Source organism: Leguminivora glycinivorella, chromosome 16 (assembly GCF_023078275.1).
Source record: "Leguminivora glycinivorella isolate SPB_JAAS2020 chromosome 16, LegGlyc_1.1, whole genome shotgun sequence".
Lineage (NCBI taxonomy): Eukaryota > Metazoa > Arthropoda > Insecta > Lepidoptera > Tortricidae > Leguminivora > Leguminivora glycinivorella.
Genome location: NC_062986.1, coordinates 13,418,804 through 13,441,015, shown reverse-complemented (window position 1 = coordinate 13,441,015; position 22,212 = coordinate 13,418,804). Strand labels below are relative to the sequence as shown.

At 37.1% G+C, this 22,212-nt stretch overlaps 2 protein-coding genes across 2 annotated transcripts in view; one reads left to right on the top strand and one right to left on the bottom strand.

The window, feature by feature from the left end:
- Nucleotides 1-165: 165 nt before the first annotated feature.
- Nucleotides 166-14,292, top strand: LOC125234385 (NADH dehydrogenase [ubiquinone] iron-sulfur protein 4, mitochondrial). Its single transcript, XM_048140592.1, has 3 exons — nucleotides 166-313; nucleotides 391-550; nucleotides 13,753-14,292. The coding sequence occupies exons 1-3, from the start codon at nucleotides 261-263 to the stop codon at nucleotides 14,107-14,109; spliced, it is 570 nt and encodes a 189-aa protein (XP_047996549.1). The 5' UTR covers nucleotides 166-260; the 3' UTR covers nucleotides 14,110-14,292.
- Nucleotides 14,293-18,012: 3,720 nt separating this feature from the next.
- The window catches only part of LOC125234754 (sodium channel protein 60E-like), a 65,707-nt gene continuing 61,507 nt past the window's right edge, over nucleotides 18,013-22,212 (bottom strand). The window contains exons 23-28 of the mRNA XM_048141140.1: nucleotides 21,944-22,146; nucleotides 21,396-21,665; nucleotides 20,955-21,314; nucleotides 20,657-20,882; nucleotides 20,197-20,314; nucleotides 18,013-19,517 (exon numbers count right to left, since the gene is read on the bottom strand). Of these exons, the coding sequence (XP_047997097.1) occupies nucleotides 19,318-19,517; nucleotides 20,197-20,314; nucleotides 20,657-20,882; nucleotides 20,955-21,314; nucleotides 21,396-21,665; nucleotides 21,944-22,146 (1,377 nt within the window). The 3' untranslated portion in view covers nucleotides 18,013-19,317. The remainder of the gene's footprint in view (nucleotides 19,518-20,196; nucleotides 20,315-20,656; nucleotides 20,883-20,954; nucleotides 21,315-21,395; nucleotides 21,666-21,943; nucleotides 22,147-22,212) is intronic.

Sequence of the window (22,212 nt, the reverse complement as noted above, 5' to 3'; positions counted from 1 at the left end):
TTGACATTTTTGTCAATGTGGAAGATGAATGCCGTTTGAGTTAGGACGTTAAAAGGATACTATTTTTTGTAGTGATAAAATGTACAGCTCGTTTTTCTTGAACTTAAATAGCTTTGTAATATCGAATAAAAATCAAAATGTCAAACTGACTTGTCTATTGTCTTTGACACTTGACAGCTGTTAGTCGAATAAAGTGTTTTGTCGTAGAAAACGCAAAATTTTATTTGGTTGGATTGATTGTTACGTAAAAATAATTTGCAATGTTCCAAGTAATTAGACATAGTGCTAGTCTAGCTAAGGGATCATTGTCAAGGTAGGTACGATTTGGGTAAATTTCACCTTCAAATTATACGTTCCTGTGCCCTTTTTTCTGAAACTCAATTTTAACAGGTCTCTTCCGGCCTTCTCGACATGTGTTCCACTCTGGAAACTAAGTGATCCATCCAGCATAAATGAAGCACCGATGATCGACAACGAAGCAGTTCTCGCACTGCCCCAGCAAGCACGAGAGAGGTCGGCGTTGGAGTCAACCATAATGGTCCCGGAGAAGGTACACTTTCCCCAGATATTATTTATTTATTTATATAATTCAGGCAGACAGTTGAAAAAACAACTGATTTGGCCTGTATCGTGATATCTTCTAGGGTATCTCGTATTATTATGTTTGTCTAATTTGTTCTTAAAACTCTTGATGTTGGGTGCCGAGCCTATGACTAATATTTACTGTGATTATTAGCTACTGCATATTGAGAGACTGGTGTACCCTTGTTTCGCCGAGAAACTTTTCATCGAATATCATTTCATCAACAACAAATCATCGAAAGTTTAGTTCGTGTAAAATTGTTTCGAGTAATTTTGCTTCAACTACTATTTATTTGAAATTTTCTTAGTTATTATAAATACTATTCAACTAATATTTCTTTATCGCTGATTCGTTTCAAAGTACTTCAAATAGCAGAACTACAAAACATCGCAATTCATTTATTCGACGCATTAGTACAAAACTTTCTCATTTGTCATACTACACATTTATAGATGTTTCTATTCTAGGAAACTTCAAATTGTCGATTTTATCGTGGCACATCACATACTTACGTCCATAATGAAAGTATGACAATTGGCTTAAATCCTATATTAGAGTAGGTTTAGGTTAGGTTAGAACTGCGATGCTACAAAACGATAACGGCTTTTAAAGTAGGTTTAGGTTAGGTTAGAACTGTGATCACACAGAAACAAACGGCTTACCGAGTAGGTTTAGGTTAGTTTTAACACTGCGACCTACACAACAGCAAATGGCTTTTAAATTAGGTTTAGGTTAGGTTAGAACTGTGACCACGCACAAAAAGAAATAGTTTACAGAGTAAGTTTAGGTTAGGTTTGACCTGTGACAGAAGCAAACGTATTGCAGAGTAGGTTTATGTTAAGTTAAAACTGCGTATCAACGAATGGTCTATATAGAGTATGTAGTAGGTTAGGTTAGAACTGTGACCACACACAAAAACAAAAACAAACAATTTACAAGGTTTAGGTTACAACTGTGATCAAACAGAAGCAAACGGCTTAAAGAGTAGGTTTAGGTAGGTTAGAACTGCGACCAAACAAACAGTTTACAAATTGTAAAATTTTAGAAAAAATCATAATTGAAATAATATTATGTGTAATGAATTGTATTTAATGTAAAACAAAATGAAATGAAAAAACACGAAACGAAATACCAGGATATGAAGTATATTCGGAATAACTTATCTACGAAATAAAAGTCTACGGTTTGATTTTACTTGTATTGATTGTTCTACGATATGAACTGTCGATGAAATGAAATTATTTGAAACATTGTCTTTCAAAATAATATTCGAACAAGTGTCTGTCGGTGATTCAAGGGTAAACCTGAGAGACTACATAGAGAACCAGATGATTGCATAGTCACTCTTTTTATTGAATTTTCTTGGCAGCAGTGTTCTTTTTGTGTTACTTATTCCAGTTGTATTTTATAGTTACCATTTACTTACTGCTTACTGCTAGCCTTTCTCCGCAGACGTTTAGTCTGGTTGCCTTTGGCATAGGCCTCTCCCATATTTCTCCATGTTTCTCTGTCTAGAGCTTGTCTTCTCCACAAGGCTCCAGCTACCTTTCTGAATTCATTTTCCCATCTCATTTTTTGTCCGCCATCCTTAGTTACCATTTACACTTTATTGAGTCAGTGACAATATTTATAAGGTTAATTTAAAAGTTGTGATTGGCTGTGTGCTTCGAGATTTTAACCTCCTGTATGCTGCCTCTCAAATTTCATCACCATTGATCTTGACTTTAAACAAATACTATGTAAACTCTACGAGTTAATACGTGCAGCTCAGTGCCAAAGTTGGCAACAGGCACACTAGCGCTCCTAGCGGCATGAGTTGATCAAAATAGTTTAGTTTCATACAGCATAAAATTAAAAAAAATTACAAATTCTTATTTTTTTGTTTTATTCCGTCTAAAAATGTTAAAGTAGATCAAGTAATAGCATTTTCTATTTTAATTTACTCAAATAAAAGTCTGAACAACTACTTTGATCAACTCGAACCGCTAGATGGCGCTAGTAAAATTGTTGCCGCTCAATTGTATGGGAAACGTCAGAAGCTGCATGTATTATAGTATAATATAGTATTTGCTTTAAACAAAAGAAAGGAAGAAGAAAGAAAAAGCATTTATTAGCACAAAATACATATCAATAACTATCTTAAACAATAGTAGATTGAAATACCCAGTCATAGGTGACATATTTTGTAACCATAATTATGTGAGGATAACTTATCGGACAGTTAAAAAATATGGAAATATTTCTTACCTTGATTAGCAGTGATGGGCACTGAGCCTGCTCTGGATTTCTAGCAAATGTATAATATAGACATGAATGGATATGACTTAAATAAGTACCAGGTCTTGGTTTAAGAAAGTTTTTCTATTGGTTATTGTCTTAAATAAGATTTTTCAAGCCATTGTCCATATGTTGTGGCATTGTCCAGGCCAATCACTGGGGCATTCTATGAGAATGTCACTTACGACATGCTTTTGCCTTATATGGCAGCTATTGTCAATTTGTTAACCAAGTATTAGAAGAATAGGCTAGTTTCCTACTAGTCAAATCAGCTTCTTTTTAAGAACTGTCAAAACGATTTGCTAATATGGAATTTCTATGAAATACCAAAGACATATATAACTCCGTATAGACATATAAAGTGTAGGAAAAAAACATACCTCAGTACCATACAGAAAAAGGTACAGTGACCTAGATGGCATTACACCTTTGGGGCACGCTCAGCTAGATGGCGCTAATATTAATATTTGACATTTTAACACATATCAAGCTAAGAATATGGGCCAAATTGTCAAAACCGAGGTTCAAAAGTTCTAAGCCTGTGTCAAGAGATGGCAGTCTATGCACTGTGATTACAACATTTACAACTTATATATTTTTCGACTGGCCTGTTATGATACCCACGTCTCATTGCTTGCCAAGGGTCTTTCTTCTTATTCTCCATGAAATTTGAGGCATACTATTACTCTCGCATATCTTTATTCTAGCAAATACAGCATTTGAAATAGTATGTTTAAGGGGAAGTATCTGCTTCATGTGTTTTTAAGAATTTTATTCAATCGTTTTTCAGTTGTACCATTATTACCATTTACCATTTTATATTTTAAATGGTCCATAGTCAGTGTTGCCAGACGGAATCTGAAGTATACAGTAGAAAAATGGATAAAAAACCAGTAGATCGGGAGAAAAATCAGTAGATTACAAATATTGATACCAAGTGCAGAAGAATGAAAGAAAAATTAACTATGCTGTTACACAGGGTTGGGCAGTATTTCAAATACATGTATTTGAAATACTCGTTTAAAATACAAATACGTATTTTGTATTTGTATTTCAAATACTGCTTGGTTAAGTATTTTGTATTTGGTATTTCAAATACCTAGACACATGTATTTAGTATTTTGTATTTGAAATACTCAAGGCTGTAAAATACATTTGCACAAAATACATTTCTGAAAAGTTTTTAACTCTGTGATAGTCCGATAGTCCCTTTAGGAGACTGTGATAATATATTAAAAACGGCAACACTGTCAAGTGTCAACGTCAAATGTCACTACTATCAGCGACAAGTGTCACATCACTTTGATAGTCGATTTCGCGGTAGTGTGTTTATGACATTTTTCTTACTACTGCCACTACTCTGGCTACATTCACTCGCCAACTAGACGGAACTTATCGGACAATACTTTTAGGAATTTGGTTTTTATGAAAGGGAATTCTTAAATTCATAAAAACCAAGTTTCAAGCTTTTCAAGTTTCGTTTATTGGGCATTTTCAGAAATTGGGACCCAAAATTAGTGACATTTGTTAATAAAAATTAACTCGATGTGAGTTTTGTGACAACAATTAAGAATATTTTTTTTTATATCACGTCGGTGGCAAACAGGTATACGGCACGCCTGATGGAAAGCGGTCACCGTAACCTATGGACGCCTGAAACTTAAGGGGTGTCACGTGCGCGTTGCCGATCCATTAGAAACTTGTACACTACCCATTGTAAACTTTGTCTAAAAACTAACTTTTTTCATGTTCTAAATGTAGATTATTGCATATAGTTTATGTAATTAATAGATTAGAGAGATGTCGTCACAAAACTGACATCGAGTTAATTTTTGTTAACAACTTTCACTAATTTTGGGTCCCAATTTTTGAAAATGCCTAATTACAGGTCATTGCTCAACCTAGTCATGCAACGTGTTAAAATTAAGCTTATAAAATAAAGTATATTGACGATATTCATATAAGAAGTATGTACATTATTTTTCATTTTATTTTATCAGTAAATTCATTGATTAAATAGAAGGGGTGACATTGAAAGAAACGTTTAATTTTTTTTTTAAATTCTGTGCATGCCTACCTATAAGTATTGTCCGTTAATTTCATAAGTAGACCCTGTTATCTTGGCGAGTTGATATTGTTTTTCCATAGAGTTTGAATGTTTTTTTTTTTCACCACACCAACTGTTAAAGACTCTCTTTGTTCTTCGAAAACAGATAGCAAAAGTGCAATTTCATACAAATTTTAACTTGATGTCTTAAGCTTGCTGGTAGAATTTACCTATTTTATAAATGAAATATTTTTTATTAAACATGATATCAAATCATAATATTAATACCATCTAACTTAGGATATGATATCCTGGATATCAAGGTAAAATTTATATGAAATTACTTTTGAACTGCAAAATCGTACAACTTTCTCATCCGTAAACCTTTAGCAGTTGGTGTGGTCAATAGTATTTTGTATTTTAAATACATTTTTAGAAACGCTATATTTTGTATTTGGTATTTGAAATACATTTTTTCAAACACTATATTTTGTATTTTGTATTTGAAATACCCGTCACCAAAGTATTTAGTATTTTATATTTGAAATACATTTCCAAATCTAATTAGTATTTTTTATTTGAAATACTATTGGCCAGTATTTTGCCCAACCCTTGTTACACAAAAACGGTCCTAGAACTCTTAAAACACTTCTCGCGATTTCAAATTCATGAAGATTGGCGTTTTATATAGGTTTTGGAAAAAACAGGTTTTTTTTTTTCTTTTTCTTATCTATGATCAAATGCTTGTATGGAAAAATAAACCGACTTGAAAAGCCACAGTCAAGAAAAACTTTCTTATCCTAAACAATTTTTACGAAGATTAAAACTTGACAGATAAGGTGCATTAGGGTAATTTAATTCCGAAAGTCGTCTAATTTCAAAAGTTGCACTAAAATCATCATTATTTCCATCATATCAAGATTCCCCTTTCGGAATTGAGCATTTCTTTTTTTTTTTTGCCACTTTTATGAAGTGTGATATTTTTGAAAAAAATATGCTATTTCTACTCAGAATTACTAGCATTTTCAATCCTAGTAGTTAAAAAATTGTCCCATACGATTTTTTCTTATTTTGTTACCATTTTCCGTACATGTTGTATGGGGTAACAAAAGAGGAAAGTAAAAAAAATGTATGGAAATTCTGGGACACTTTTTGTCTCCCAGTGAGATTGAAAGTGCTCGTGATTCTGAGTACAATTGACCTAAAATTCCATAAAACAATAACAAAAAAATTATTGGCAAAAAAAAAGAAATGCTCAATTACGAGAGCATTTCTGTCATTCGGAATTATCCTAATACACCTTACACTATTTCGCCATGGTACAGCTCTCTGATATAGCTCAAGTTTGGGCAGCGTTTTCGATTAAGGCTCTCAGCCAGTGGGATTTTGTCCGACTTGTTTACCAAATATCGTCATATTTCAAACAAAGTGTCAACAAATTATACGCCTAAACCTTCCCCAAGAATTACTGATTCATAGGTGAAACCCGCATGAAAAGGGCTTACAGGCTTCGTATTACTATCCTACTCAGCTGGATATACCTACACAGCATGTAAGCCCTTCTTTCCCGCCATCTGATTGATATTAACACATATAAAACCCCTTAGAATACAAACATCAAACTTCTTGCACCCGCCTAAATCGCTATTGCTAACACCAAGCTACCACTACACTACGAACAATTACAGATACAATAAAATCTGTCAAGCGATTTCTTTCGCTAGAAAAAAAGCAACAACTTTAAAAAATGAAGGGATGAATGTTAGCCCATAGAAAATTTTAATTTATCGCCTTGACAAAGTTGTTGGATCGTCTATAGTAAAAATTTGAAGCCAATCCTATCGTTAATACTAAAAAATATCGATTTGGGAAAAAGCAGGTAGACTTCTTGAAAAATTACAAAAAAAGCAGTAGATCAGTAGATTTTTTCAAAATCAGGTAGATCTACTGCTAAATCAGTAGATCTGGCAACACTGTCCATAGTAGAGAAATAGTCTGAATCCTTAGTTGTTATTCTTATATAATGAAGTCGGTTAAAAACATACTAAAGGGACTTATATTGACCGGGATATAGACCTTTTTGATTTTTGTCGAGCTCCCGAAATTGCGACGCAGTTGTATGCATCATGACCACGGAAAACTGACGAAGTCGGGTGGATGTCAATGTTGCGTAGACACCGCGCGATCTACCCTCTTATCCGTGAATCATTCAAAACTCTTATTAGACTAAATCGCATATTCAATTTGAAAACGAAATTTGTCTGTGGTAAACAGGATGGCGGCGAAATGACAACAAAAGTCAGAAATGTCAAAGTCAATTGTTTCAGATGCAAAGAATCGGGTCATTATAGAAATCAATGCCCGAATTACGAAAAGAATTCAGTTAAAAATAAAACTGGTATACGGAAACAGTCTCATGCATTCAGTGCTGTGTTTTTAAGTGCCGATTTTAAGAAAGACGAGTACTATATTGATAGTGGCGCTAGTACCCATTTAACACCAAACGAATGTTGGGTTATGAATGCATCGTACGAGCCGGCAACTAGTGAAATTATAGTTGCAAATAAGGCATGTTTGCCTGTGTTGTGTACCGGAAACGTACAGATTGCGACTGTGACTCCAGATAGTGAATTCGACATAACAGTTGAAGATGTTCTATGTGTACCGAGTTTAACTACAAACCTTTTATCGGTCAGCCAACTGATAAAGAAAGGGAACAGAGTGGACTTCACTAAAAAGGATTGTAAGATTTACAATAGAAGTGGACAGCATGTTGCTACGGCCGCTCTGACAAATGGCGTTTACAAATTGAATATGCCAGAAGATACGACCAACGTTGCTATGGCAGTGTCTGCCGAGACTTGGCACCGACGTCTCGCACATGTTAATGGCTCCTACATGGCGAAAATGAAGGATGCAGTGCAAGGCTACAGTATTGGCGGCAAGATAGACATCAGTAATTGCAAGGTATGTTGTGAAGGCAAACAGTGCAGACTGCCATTTCCTAATAATTGCAACAGAAGTCAGGATTTATTAAATATTATTCACATGGATATAGCTGGTCCAATGGAAGTAAAATCTCTTGGAGGATCAAGATATTATTTGCTATTTGTGGATGACTATAGTCGTATGGCATTTATTTATTTTTTGAAGGAGAAAAGTCAAGCTCTTGATTGTTTTAAAGAGTTTAAAGCTAGAGTTGAAAATGAACTTGACAAAAAGATTAAGATTATAAGAAGTGATAATGGTCTTGAATTTTGCAGTAAGAAGTTCAACGAGTTCCTGAAGCTAAATGGGATACTGCATCAAAGGACAAATCCTTATACACCCGAACAAGATGGATTATGTGAACGGCAGAATCGCGTGGTCTGTGAGAAAGCTAGATGCTTATTATTTGATGCTGAGCTACCCACAGAGTTCTGGGCAGAAGCGTGTAATTGTGCAGTTTACTTAAGGAACCGGACAATAGCTTCAGGTTTGAACAACAAAACTCCTTTTGAAATGTGGACAGGGACACAGCCAGACCTGAGCCATCTAAGGATTTTCGGCAGTACTGTCATGGTCCACATTCCCAAAGAGAAAAGGTTGAAGTGGCAGAAGAAGTCTAAAGAAGCTATCCTAATGGGTTACCCAGAAGGGGTCAAAGGATATAGACTATTTGATCCAGAAAAGAGAACCTTTTTTACAGCAAGGGATGTTAAAATTATTGAAAATAAAGTGACATATTGTCAAATTGAAGTTCAACCACAGATACAGAAAGCTGAGGTAGGATGTCAAAGTTCAGTGGGGGATGAGAGTCCAGATAATTCCAGAACTTTAACTGATACATCATATGATTCGATCAACCCTAGTGAGTATGAGGATCCAGATACCACAGCGGAAAGTGTTTCAGTTCCGGATAATGTTCCTGCTCCTGAGAGAACCGGGCCAGTCCTGAGAACAGCAGAACAAAGAAAAGCTCCTGAAAGGTATGGAATTTCAAATCTTTGTTCAGATGCTAGCCCGAGGGACGATGCCAGTGGTCTGTCACTATCTGAGGCTTTACGCGGACCAGAGAAAGAGCAATGGAGACAAGCTATGGCAGAAGAGTTGAATAGCTTTGAAGAAAACCAGGCCTGGGAGCTTGTCAGTATTCCAAAAGACTCTAGTGTGGTAAAGTGCAAGTGGGTGCTTAAAAAGAAGTATGATAGTGAGGGCAATGTGCGGTTCAGAGCCAGGTTAGTAGCCAAGGGCTATACTCAGAAGTATGGAGTGGACTATGAGGAAACATTCGCGCCAGTGGTAAGGCATACAACTTTAAGACTTTTATTTGCTCTCTCTGTGCAGTTGAACTTAGATATTTGTCATTTAGATGTGACCACTGCTTTCCTGAACGGCTACCTTGAGGAGGATATTTATATGGAGAAACCAGAAGGTTTTCCTTCGCCTGTAGGTAAAGGGCAGGTACTTAAGTTGAAGCGAGCCATATATGGGCTCAAACAATCCTCAAGAGCGTGGTACAGGAGGGTAGATGATTGTTTAACCGAGCATGGTTATACTAGGTCTAAATTAGAACCTTGTTTATATGTGAAAAACGATAACGGTTTGACTGTAGTAGCTCTATATGTCGATGATTTCTTTGTTTTTTCAAACAACGCTGAAGAAACAAAATGCTTGAAACAGGTACTGTCTTCACAATTTAAATTAAAAGATCTTGGTCAAGTGAAACAGTGTTTAGGCATGAATGTTAGTGTTGATAAAGAAAACAATGTTATAACTTTAGATCAAGAAGATTATGTCGACAAGTTGTTGCATAAGTTCAATATGACAGACTGTAAGACTGTTCAGACTCCTATGGAGGAAAGGTTGAACTTAGATAAGGGTGAGTGCTGTGATACTGAATTACCTTACCAACAACTCATTGGTAGTCTCATGTACTTAGCAGTTTTGACGCGACCCGACATTTCTTTTAGTGTAGGTTATCTGAGCCAGTTTAATAAATGCCATGGTAAAGAACATTGGGCTCATGCTAAACGTGTTTTGCGTTATCTTAAGAAAACAAAACACTATTGCCTCAGGTATAGTAGTGATTCTGATTCAAAGCTTACCGGGTTTGTTGATGCAGACTGGGGCAGTAATGTTCTTGATAGGAGGTCCTATTCAGGATATTGTTTCACTTTGTCGGGAAGTGTAATCTCATGGTGTAGTAAGAAACAGACTAGCGTGTCCTTGAGCAGTTGTGAATCGGAATTCATTAGTATTTCTGAATGTATTAAAGAAGCTATGTACTTACGGTCATTATACCATGAAATTACAAATAAAATTTCATTGATTAGAATATACAATGATAATCAAGGTGCTCTGAAGTTATTGGCCAACCCAGTGTTTCACAATAGGTCGAAACACATTGACATTCGTTATCACTTTAGTAGAGATATAGTTGCTAAAGGTTTAGTAGAAACAAAATACTTATCGACAGCTGAGATGCCAGCCGATTTGCTGACTAAGGGTCTAGGGTTTGTCAAGCACTTTAGATTCCTTGAGAAGTTAGGACTTGTGCCTAAGTAGTAGTAGTAGGTATGTTTAGTTGGTTTTAAACCTGTTTCGCTTAATGCTGATGATGCTGATGGCTATGCTTAGATATAGTGGGGGTGTTGTTTTTTAATATCCAGCAGCGCCATCTACAGTGTATGTTTGAATAAGGAATGCAATGTTCTAAATATAATTTTAAATATGACATGATGTTCATGACATTGTATTCTAGTTGTCACTCAATAAATCATCTTCGGAGCATTTACACGTATTTGATTAACAATAGGATTCGTCAGCGTTATATATGAGTAAATACGAATAATTTGACGACCGGTCTGGCTCAGTCGGTAGTGACCCTGCCTGCTGAGCCGCGGTCCTGGGTTCGGAAAGGACATTTATTTGTGTGATCAGCACAGATATTTGTTCCTGAGTCATAGATGTTTCTATGTATAACAATAACATATAGACCCATTACTGGATCTCGCTTGGAATCATTCAAAAATGAAATTCTACATAGTTTGTCTATAATACCATTTTCGCATTATGACTGTAATCATTTGTATCAAGATGTTTTCAATGTAATTCTTAATCAATTTAATAACAATTTCAAAGTGAAATCTATTAGTGGGTCAAAAGTTAAAACAAAGTTTAGTGAATGGGCTACTGTAGGTATTCACAAAAGTAGAAAAAGACTTTATGAACTTTATGGTGAGAGAGAGCTGAACAAGAATTCAGAATTCCTGGACTATGTAAGAAACTACTCAAGAATCTTCAAGAAAGTGTGTTTAACTGCCAAGAAAAACTTTATTAGTTCTAAATTGAAAGTGTCGGACAACAAAGTGAAAACAACTTGGAGTATTATAAATAAAGAAGCTGGTAAATGTAAATCACGCGATTGTCAAGTCAACATTGTATCAGATAATCAACAAATAGTGTCGAACAGCGATGTTGCCTCGGCATTCGAAGATTATTTCTCAAATATAGCCGTTAACACCACAAAATGTTTACATTCTTCTGCGGCTCAAGCCCATTCATTACTTTGTGCTAATGTTAAGAAATGTAATAATTCATTTGAATTTAGTCAAGTAGACTCTGTAAATATTGTTAAAACATTCAAGTCACTCAATTTAAAGAAAACGGAAGACTTATGGGGAACATCAGTTAAAGTAATTAGTCATGTCATAGATATAATAGCACCTTACTTGGCCGTAATATATAATATTTCAATTTCACAAGGCACCTTTCCAGATCTTATGAAATGTAGCAAAGTCATACCGCTTTTTAAATCGGGTGATTCGAGTGATATAACCAATTTCCGTCCCATATCAATACTTCCTGTACTAAGTAAAGTCTTTGAGAAGCTAATGTTAAATGATCTACTGGGACACTTCAACAGACATAGATTACTTACAAGCAAACAGTTCGGTTTCACAAGGGGCCGTTCCACGACCGATGCTGCTTCGGTACTCATTAAACATATATATAATTTTTGGGAAAATTCTTGTGATGCAATTGGCATATTTTGTGATCTTTCAAAAGCCTTTGATTGTGTGGATCATGGAACGCTCATTTTGAAATTAGAACACTATGGTTTGTCTATAAATGCCCTAAACTTTATGTCTTCTTACCTTAGCAATAGAACACAAACAGTAGTTGTTAACAAAACTCGCTCTAGCGGGACTGTAGTCCAATTAGGAGTGCCACAAGGCTCAATTTTAGGTCCATTCCTGTTTTTGGTTTATATAAATGATTTGCCATGTATAGTGAAAAACTTTTGTGAAATAGTACTTTTTGCTGATGATACATCACTGCTTTTTAATGTTGACCGAAAATCTACGGATTACAATGTAATTAATAGCACGTTAGCTGATGTACTGCAGTGGTTTACTGTCAACAATTTACTTCTTAATTCTAAGAAAACCAAATGTATTCGATTTTCTCTGCCGAATGTTAAACCAATCGATACAAAAATACTTTTGAATGATGAATGCTTAGAGATGGTAGATACAACACTGTTTCTTGGTTTAACATTGGACAAAAATCTACAATGGAGTCCTCATATAAAGAAACTAGCAAGCAAATTAAGTTCAGCCGCATACGCCGTTAGGAGAATCAGGCAACTGACTAATGTTGAGACAGCTCGCCTAGTGTATCATAGTTATTTTCACAGTGTAATGTCATACGGTATTCTGGTTTGGGGCAAAGCAGCTGACATACAGACTATCTTTGTATTACAAAAGAGAGCCATTCGTTCTATTTACAACTTAGGAACACGTGAATCAGTAAGAGAACTCTTCAAAGAAATTAATATCTTAACTGTAGCTTCCCAATACATTTATGATAGTATAATTTATGTTGTTAAGAATTTAGACTGTTTCACTAAGAATTCTGATATCCATAATTATAACACTAGAAACAAAAATAAGCTTGCCATAAAGAAGTTTCGTGTCCGTAAAGTACAGAAGTCATTTGTTGGGCAATGCATTCATTTTTATAATAAGTTACCTGACACTGCTTTGAGATTACCCCTCCCAGCTCTTAAGAACTACTTAAAAAAATCATTGATGTTAAAGGCTTATTACAGAGTCGAGGACTATTTGACAGACAAACATGCATGGCCCGAACCAGAAACTACAAAAAACGAATAGCAATTAAAATAATTGTATTATGTATAGAGGACACAGTTCAGATAAGAAAGCACATCAAATATTTTATATTTTATGTTGTGTAGGTAAATTACATATTTAATGATATTGAGATTCATATTATCTTTTTTCTTCTATGACAATTTGATATGTTTTCTCTGAAGAAGAACGACGTATTATTAAGCAATAATATAATTTATTGAAATTGATTTCCATAGAGTACCTAGTCTGTTCATATTCTTTGATGAATACTTTTGCATGTTAAATTGTATGTTGTTATTTAATGCATGTTAATTATAAGATGTAATGTTTTGAAAAGAAGTTGCCCGCCGAGTTTCTTGCCGGTCCCATAGTGGATACCCCCCTCCCAACTGAGGGGGGACTGAAATCTTCTCGAGGCTGAGGCGTAGGGTTAGAGCCGGCGTAGCTTTATTTGACGTTCATATGCGCATTGTAATATGCCTACTTGAAAAATAAATATTTCATTTTCATTTTCATTTTCATTATATTTATGTATTTATCTATTTAAGTACATATGTATATCGTCGCTTAGTTTGGGGCTAAGTTGATCTGTGTAAGGTGTCCCCAATATTTATTTATTTAATAACATCTTCAATTCTTGTTAGTATTAACATTCCTTTAATTTACAACCAAGTTTTTAAACGAAATCTCCCTTTTATTCATTCCAGGTGGACCTCACTCCAGTGAACGGCGTCCCCGAGGAGCACATAAAGACCCGCCGCGTGCGCATCTACCAGCCGCCCAAGAACGCCATGCAGAGCGGCACCAACAACATCCACCACTGGCAGATGGAGTTCGACAACCGCCAGCGCTGGGAGAACCCCCTCATGGGCTGGACCTCCACCGGAGACCCCCTCTCCAACATGAAGATCCAGTTCAAAACACCCAAGGAGGCCATTGAGCATTGCGAGAAGAACGGGTGGGCCTGGTACTTGGATGTGCCCAAGACGGATAAGGGATATAAGGTCAAGAACTATGGAAGCAACTTCGCATGGAACCGCCGCACTAGAGTCTCCACCAAGTAAATGTTAGTACAATTGATTGTTGATTTATTTTTACTTTTATCAGCGCAGTTATCACTGTAGATGTATTTATTACTGACAGAAATAAGTATTTTTTTTTACTTATAGAGGTATTCAGCGATCAGTAGGTATGTATATAAATTAATTATGGGTAGTAAATTGCAAATAAAATGAAATAAAAATTCAGCGTTTCTATATTTTTGTTTAATCATAGTTCTCAACATGGTTAATTTATATTTTGTACCTCGGAAGAAAATCATATTTCGCAGGTCTCACTTAAAGATTTTTATTTACATATGATACAATTTAAATATGTTACATAAAATTGTATGTATGAACTGTGGTCAACACATGCTCATTGCAATTTCGCTAGCTACAGTAGTTTTACATGTACATCGTACATGATATTAATATAGAGATTTAATTAATAACTAACAACCTTTTAAAGATATAACTACATAAAATTATTATGAAAAATTATTGCATTGTCTTTTTTATCTATGTATTTACATAATATTGAACAATATACATTACTGAGAAATTCATTCCTTCAATAGTCGATAGTCTTTAGAACGAAGGTTGACTACAGACTGGAAAGTGGGAAAGCAAAGTGTAAAATCGTCGTAAAGCGTAGTGTACAAACATTAGTACAATTTAAAAGGTGTCAGGGTCTAAAATCTAGAACAATAAATTTTGAAACAGGCTTCGAAAAGTCTACATAAAAATGAATTACATTTAATTCAAAAGGGTTTGGTCAAGTTGGGTAAAGGTAAAATTTGTAAAATAATAGACAAAGTTGGTCCTTACTCAAAATAGCATTCGGCTAAAACTACGCGGGTTCTTACGGAGTAGATATGAAACTTTAAAAAACTGACTTGAAAATTTTAGAATCTGAATTCTCTCTTTGCTATTAAATATATGGATAAATGTTTACACTACATACTTAAACATGTAACCTATTTTTCGGCGCAGCTAACAATACGTAAGTAGGTACGTTCTAAGCAGTAGACTAGACAATTTTACAGTTGTTAATATTTTATGGAATATCATCATCATCATCAACCGCCTTGGGTTATTCCGGAATTTGCCATGGCTCATTCGGAATATGTATAATTTATATTGTTTTGCATTGTTTTCATACTAGCGAAGGTAATCGACTAATACATGACTTGTGCATGTGCCTAATAGACAGGGAATTAACTGTTAGAACGAGATAGCAATAAATGAAATGCTGCGGACTTCTCATTCTACAGTGAGCCGTGTTCTGTTCCTGTCAATGAAACCCATATGCTAGTAAAAATGATTCGCACGTTTCTGAGATCAATGAGCAACTTCTTAGTTCCACAAATAAATAAAAATCTACTTGAAATGCTTATCAAGAAAAACAAAGATAAAGACATTGAATGGACGTAAGGTTCCAAATTAGTAATTTGTTACACAGAAGTATAATTTACGTAAGTATGTAGCGGGTGTCACATCTATTTCTTGTTTCTACTTATCAATGGGTTCGTCCCTTCGAACACTCTTATTCACCATAAAGTAAGTATGTACTGAAAGTAGTTTTTAGTTAGTCACAAGTAAGTATTACTAAGACTCATCTCATCTACTATCTATGGTGTAGTATAGTAGATACCTGCCTGTATTAATTAGATAAACACTTGCTTTTTTACGAAACTTACTGTTGAATAGTAACAAGAAATAATTGACATCCCATATTACCTATTTTACTATGCAAACATATTATTTGAAGTACACTTGGGCTAGCCTGCTTAAAGCTATCATTTGAGAATCATTTACTTACAATAAAATAATTATGAGCACGAAGAATTCCGTTCATTGACCCGTGATTTCCTATCTCTATCGCACGCGCGTATTTATATACCTGTCTCGCTTGCACTATGTCATTGACTGCATGATAAGCGGGACAGTACTATATAGGAGAAAAGGAGATGTCTGGTCAATGTACGAAATTATTTGTGCTTAGTGTTCTTACTTTAACAAAATTTCTAAACTATTGCTGAGTAGCACAATAAGACAGAACCTCGATCTAGGTTAGATTTTTCGCATGTCGGCTAATATTATAAATTAATCAACGAAACTCAATCGTGGACGGGCCCGACATTATTTAAAAAATATGAGGTATATTTGCAGTTCCTAAAGGTAAAATAATACTGATACGTTCAATAACAATCACGAAAGATTCCTAATCTAATAATTTGTGCTTTCTTATTTTGAACTTTGAGTCCTTAGTCCTTACGGTTACAGGTACTAAGTACAAAAAACTTGAATCTTAAGAACAAATTAATCTCTTAAAGAATTGCCAACAACGATTGATGTAATAAAGTGTATGTTTCCAATGCAGAAGGTTTTATGCTCCTAATATGGATTAAGAACGTTTTTATCTACAACAGTAATTCGTCCTCATTGCAGTTAACTGACTCTCCTCTGTTGGAAATCCACGTGACAGTCGCGATGTAGGTTACTTTGATCTACAAAATAGGTATCTAACCATACAAATGTACATACTTTACTATTTGACTGTACTGTAAATGGAGAGTACACATTCAGAAGTACCTGTAGGGTGCCCCCTTTATACTTGGAATTAGAGCTTTTTAGGGTTCCGTAGTCAACTAGGAACCCTTATAGTTTCGCCATGTCTGTCTGTCCGTCCGTCCGTCCGTCCGTCCGTCCGCGGATAATCTCAGTAACCGTAAGCACTAGAAAGCTGAAATTTGGTACAAATATGTATATCAATCACGCCAACAAAGTGCAAAAATAAAAAATGGAAAAAAATGTTTTATTAGGGTACCCCCCCTACATGTAAAGTGGGGGCTGATATTTTTTTTCATTCCAACCCCAACGTGTGATATATTGTTGGATAGGTATTTAAAAATGAATAAGGGTTTACTAAGATGGTTTTTTGATAATATTAATATTTATGGAAATAATCGCTCCTAAAGGAAAAAAAAGTGCGTCCCCCCCCTCTAACTTTTGAACCATATGTTTAAAAAATATGAAAAAAATCACAAAAGTAGAACTTTATAAACACTTTCTAGGAAAATTGTTTTGAACTTGATAGGTTCAGTAGTTTTTGAGAAAAATACGGAAAACTACGGAACCCTACACTGAGCGTGGCCCGACACGCTCTTGACCGGTTTTTATTAAGTATTTGCTATGTTTCAACTAATACATTTGTGACCAGTGACCATGGGCGTCAAGTCTAATATATTAAAAGAGATCAATGTTCACATCTACAAAATGAAGCTCTGTCTTCTGTTTATAAGACTCCAAAATGTCAATATCCAAACATGGCTTCATGTTCTCCAAATTATGTCAAGTGAATTATTAAAAAGAATTTGTATACCTATGTTTTTTGAATGAAAAGTTTTTGTGCGAGCAGGAATATTTTGAGCTAGAGAAAAAATGAATTATAAAACCGAAGCAAGATTTTCGTGTAATGAATTGGAATTATCTACCTTCAACCACTAACTTTAGGCCTTGGTCGTTCAGACTTGTCGCGGGCCACGTCCAGCGGTCCGTCGTTCGACGCGTCTATTTGCAATGTTTGAAAATGTTCGGGAGCGGGCGTTCTAATGGTGCTCTTACACGAGCAATACAATTCCAAGCAATCTACATACCATTGCTGCGTTTGTTCCATACGCACCAATTGCGGAGCAAACGCGGCAATGGTATGTAAATTGCTTCGAATAGGGATGACGACATAAAAAAAATGGCATTCTGTTTAGTCCGTCAGTTAGATCGTCCAAAAATACTGAACACATATTTTTCGCTTTCTCTAATTAATGAAAAAATACAGAGATATACTTGTGACGTCACTTCTAAGTAAAAATTGTACCTAGGCGTGACGTCACGCGAAACTTCAACGCACTGTACCGTCGTCATTTTTCGTTTACGAGAAAAAAGAAAAAATATGTGTCTAAAATTCTTTGATAATCTAACTGACGGACTAATTAGTAATTAGTTTTTATTAGTCGTCTCGCCTATTGTGTCACTCGTGGGCGGCGGGCGAGAACGACCAAGACCTTTTTCAAATTCATTCGCACTTAACCTGTAAAGCGTCGCTGTCTACCCGGTGTGGTAAAGGCACTGCGTGTCTTCACAATTCGATTGCATATCTTAAAACCGCGTGCCTGCTTTATGCCGCTTGTATCGTCCGAAGTTTTAGCCAGAAAATTATGCGTTTTCGTGACATGCCTTTCTAATTTGACACAAGTTAAATTATCTTCTAATGAAAATATTTTAACTTGTGTTATCTTAATGTAGATATATATTATAAATTAAAACTTAAATAAGTTACACATTTGAAAGATACGTGACAAAGGCATGTAGGTAGTACCAGCATCAGGCACTTGTGACTTTGGTCACATTTTTGTAATTCATATGTGTAATTTATTTCAGTTTTCATGTCTTACTTTCTAGGGCGCATTAGGAAGTATCAACAAAAACGGCGTTTTATAGAGAAACATGCTTAGGATTTGCTTGTTTGCCCCAGTTACACTGTGGACTGGTGTTCGATGTGAACAACGGACGACATACAGGCGGCGTAAAGAGTGATTTAATAATATTTAGCAAACAACCGGCGTCTTAACTACTTTATAATAAATAGCGAGAGGCACTGTGAAACTGAAACGATGCCTACGTCTACCAAATCTATGCTATAAATTGTACAAAACAATTTAATTTCTATTTCACTAAGGCGAAAATTGACGTTTCTTATTATTTTTCACTAAAATTTACCTCTTTCGTAATGCGGGTTCACCGAGTTCTTTTCGATTCCGGTATTCACTATATTGTTATTTATCGCCGTATTTTAAAGATAGCGGTAAAACTAAACGGAGACGAAGCGCCCGTCGACTTTAGGTGTCGGTATCAGTCGTTCTCGTATTCTAAATACTATTTACAACAAAGTCGTCAAATACAACCATCATCGAGATTCCTCATACGACTAGTGAACATCATAAAAACAGCTGTACAATCCACCGGCGACTACGAAGCGGCGCGAATACTGAATATCTAGTTTTAAGAGATGAGATAAGACGTCGCTATTGGAAGTTCCGGGTGCGCCGCACCGGTCGTAAAGCTAGATTAAATTTAAAAATCACAATCACTCCGGCTCAGCTCAGGGGCCGGACACTAGAGCGTCTCGGGGGGAGTCCGCGCGGGCTCGGCGCCGGCGCCGGCGGGCGGGGATCAGCTGGGCCGCTCGTCGCTCTCGCGGTGCACCAGCACGCGCACCACCGTGGGCGGCGCGGCGGGCGGCGCGGCGTCGGGCGACGCCTCCGTCACGAGGATGCTGACGGCGCTGCTCGCGTGCGGCGACGGCGTGCGCGCGCGCGCCGGCGACGTCGCGCGCCGCGCCGACGACCGCAGCGGCGTTAGACGAAGGGAACCTGCTCGAGGGTAATAGTGCTTACAGAAAACGCCAAACGTGACAAGGGACTCGCAAAAATCATCTTAAAAAATCGGTTTGTCATCGAATAATTATTTTAGAAAAGCAAACTTTGTAGCGTAGCTGAAAAGCGCAATTTTGCTGATAGCTGCGAAGCTGCGACATCATTCTGTAAGGCATTATTCTCATTTCAGAATCTGTTGTGCCTTAGATAATCATGCTGCACTGCTGGGTTATACGACACACACACACACACACAAACAGTGGGGTGGACATTTGTTGTCTAAATTCTAAGTGGAAAATTATATAGCGTATTTTAGAATTTAAAATGATTATTTAAATGATAAATAATTGATCCATATGTTTGCTAAAATCGAAAGTTCATATGAGAAAACAGAGGAATCTATTGATATAAAACTCTTGGGAGAACGAAGCTTTTAAAATTCTGTTGATCTAAATTACAATATTAGATGGAGCGCGCTATTGTCTGCATGGGGGCAAAAATGTCGAAGTTGTCAGTCTGATCAAGATCAAGTATACAAAATGAAGATAATGTAAACGTACTTGCCTGCAGCTCAGATACTATCTGACTACATAAGCGCTAACCACTTCCAAGTGGGTGTTCGAAAGCATCGACTCTAATAGAGGGAGACACGGAAAGCAAAACATTACATATGAACCTGCGCGTTTGGGCCCGCCGTCCTCATCCACCGCGTCCTGGTGACGCAGGAACAGCGGCAAACCGTACGCCGAGCGACGCCGCGGCGGCGCCGACTCGGAGCCGCTCGGCATCGGCACCTGGCCACAACACTCACTGTCATTCCTCTGTACCCTAACTAAATTCTTACACTACCCCACAAGCCTAACCACAAGGTCTATTGGAGATGATTTGGACTTGATTGGTCAGAAAAGTTATGATCGCACGTAAAAAAATGTGCTAAGTAAGATTGTCTATGATCGTGGTCGCACGTTCGCGACATTTCTAGGTGACGCGGGTACGAACAGTGACTGTGTCAGTGCGTGCCAGTGATTTTGTATCATATCCGCCTTGTGGTAGAGTCTTGTTAGAAACGAAAGTGGTTTGTCGAAGGAAATTTATGTGCGTTAAAGCAGAAGTTGGTTTTTAAGTTGGTCTTTTACCTGGTCTCCAGGCGTGGCTCCTGGCAGCAGTAGGAGGGGCAGGTTAAGCCAAGCCCCTCCCAGCTCGCTCAGGTCCGAAGCGTCGGAAGCCCGAGAGGATTTCCGACTGGTCGATGCGTGTGACCCTCTTCGGACGTGCAACAAAGCGCTGAGGCGACCACCCCAGCCACCGCCAGGCGACCATTTTGTACTTTCCTCCTCATTCGAAGGACTACGATTCTTTCGCCTGAAAATATACAAATCGTTAGTAAATGGCCAGATACTGCTTCAATGCAAATGGTGTTTTAGAGCGTCTTACTTTATATACTCCCTAAACGTCCGCTGTATCGTGCGAGCCGCTTTATCTTCTCTCTTCCATATCCTAGTTGACGAAACAATTTCTAGTTCTTTTCTAGTTGGGAACTGTTTCTTGAACTTGATATCCATCTGTTCCTGTAACTGTCTGAAGGTGTCTGTCTCCTCAACGTGGCCGAGCACGTGCTTGACCAGCGAATGAAGAATGTCCAGACAGTGGATCTTGTTTCCTCTGGCAATAGGGAGATTGAAACTGACTAACGCTACTGTATTTGGTTTGGATATTCCTAACGGTGGATCTAGAGAAGCGATGAAATCTGACAGCTGAGCGAAACTTATGAACTGGGTTGCGTGTGGATCGTACCTGAAAACACACAAAATAAGTCAGAAAAGGATGATCGGAACAAACGTCAAAATCACTATAAGAGTTCTAAAATTGACATACTTAGACCATCTGATGTAGAACATTTCCAAGTCATCTTCAACAATCCCTATTTCCTCTTCCTGGTGTGCTTGATTGAAGTTCTCCAAAATGATGGCGATGTACATGTTAATGACGATCATGTAGCTGATGATGATGAAGGATGTGAAGTAGGTGATGGCGAGGAGGGGGCTCCCGCAGTTCCCGTTGTTGCCGTGATCGCCATATTCGCAGTCGGGGGGTGTGATCATCAAGGATTCTAGGACGTCGTTCCAGCCGGCTGACGTCATGAGACTGGAAAAGGAAAAATAAGGATGGATAAGGAATTTCTCTGCTGCTAATTGTTTTAAGTTCATATGTTACGTTACGAGTTTTCAGCCTTACGTCACTCATCCATTACCCGAAAGACGAGCTACCCGAGAGAAGAGGCGAACAGCAGTTTCTTCTATGGGTTACCATACCAGATTCAATTGACTACTTCCACCAATCCAAATGTGGTTTAATAGTTTTATCGTTGCTGAGATGTCTCTTAGAATCTGCCGTGATGACTAATGGTTCATAAAGAATCTTACCGAAAAAGCAGCTGCATGCTCCTCCCAAAGGTCTGAAAGTTGACAAGGTCATCCAGCGCGCCCTGCTCCTTGACGTGGCCGAACACCGACATGCCGATGATGGCGTAGATGAAGGTGATGAGCGCCAGGAGTGCGCCGATGTTGAACAGCGCCGGCAGCGACACCACCAACGCGAATAGCAGCTTTCTAATGCCCTTAGCGGCCTGGAAGTTGAGAAAGATTTTGTCAAATGGACTGCTTGTTGAATAAGTAGGGGTCACTATTATCCA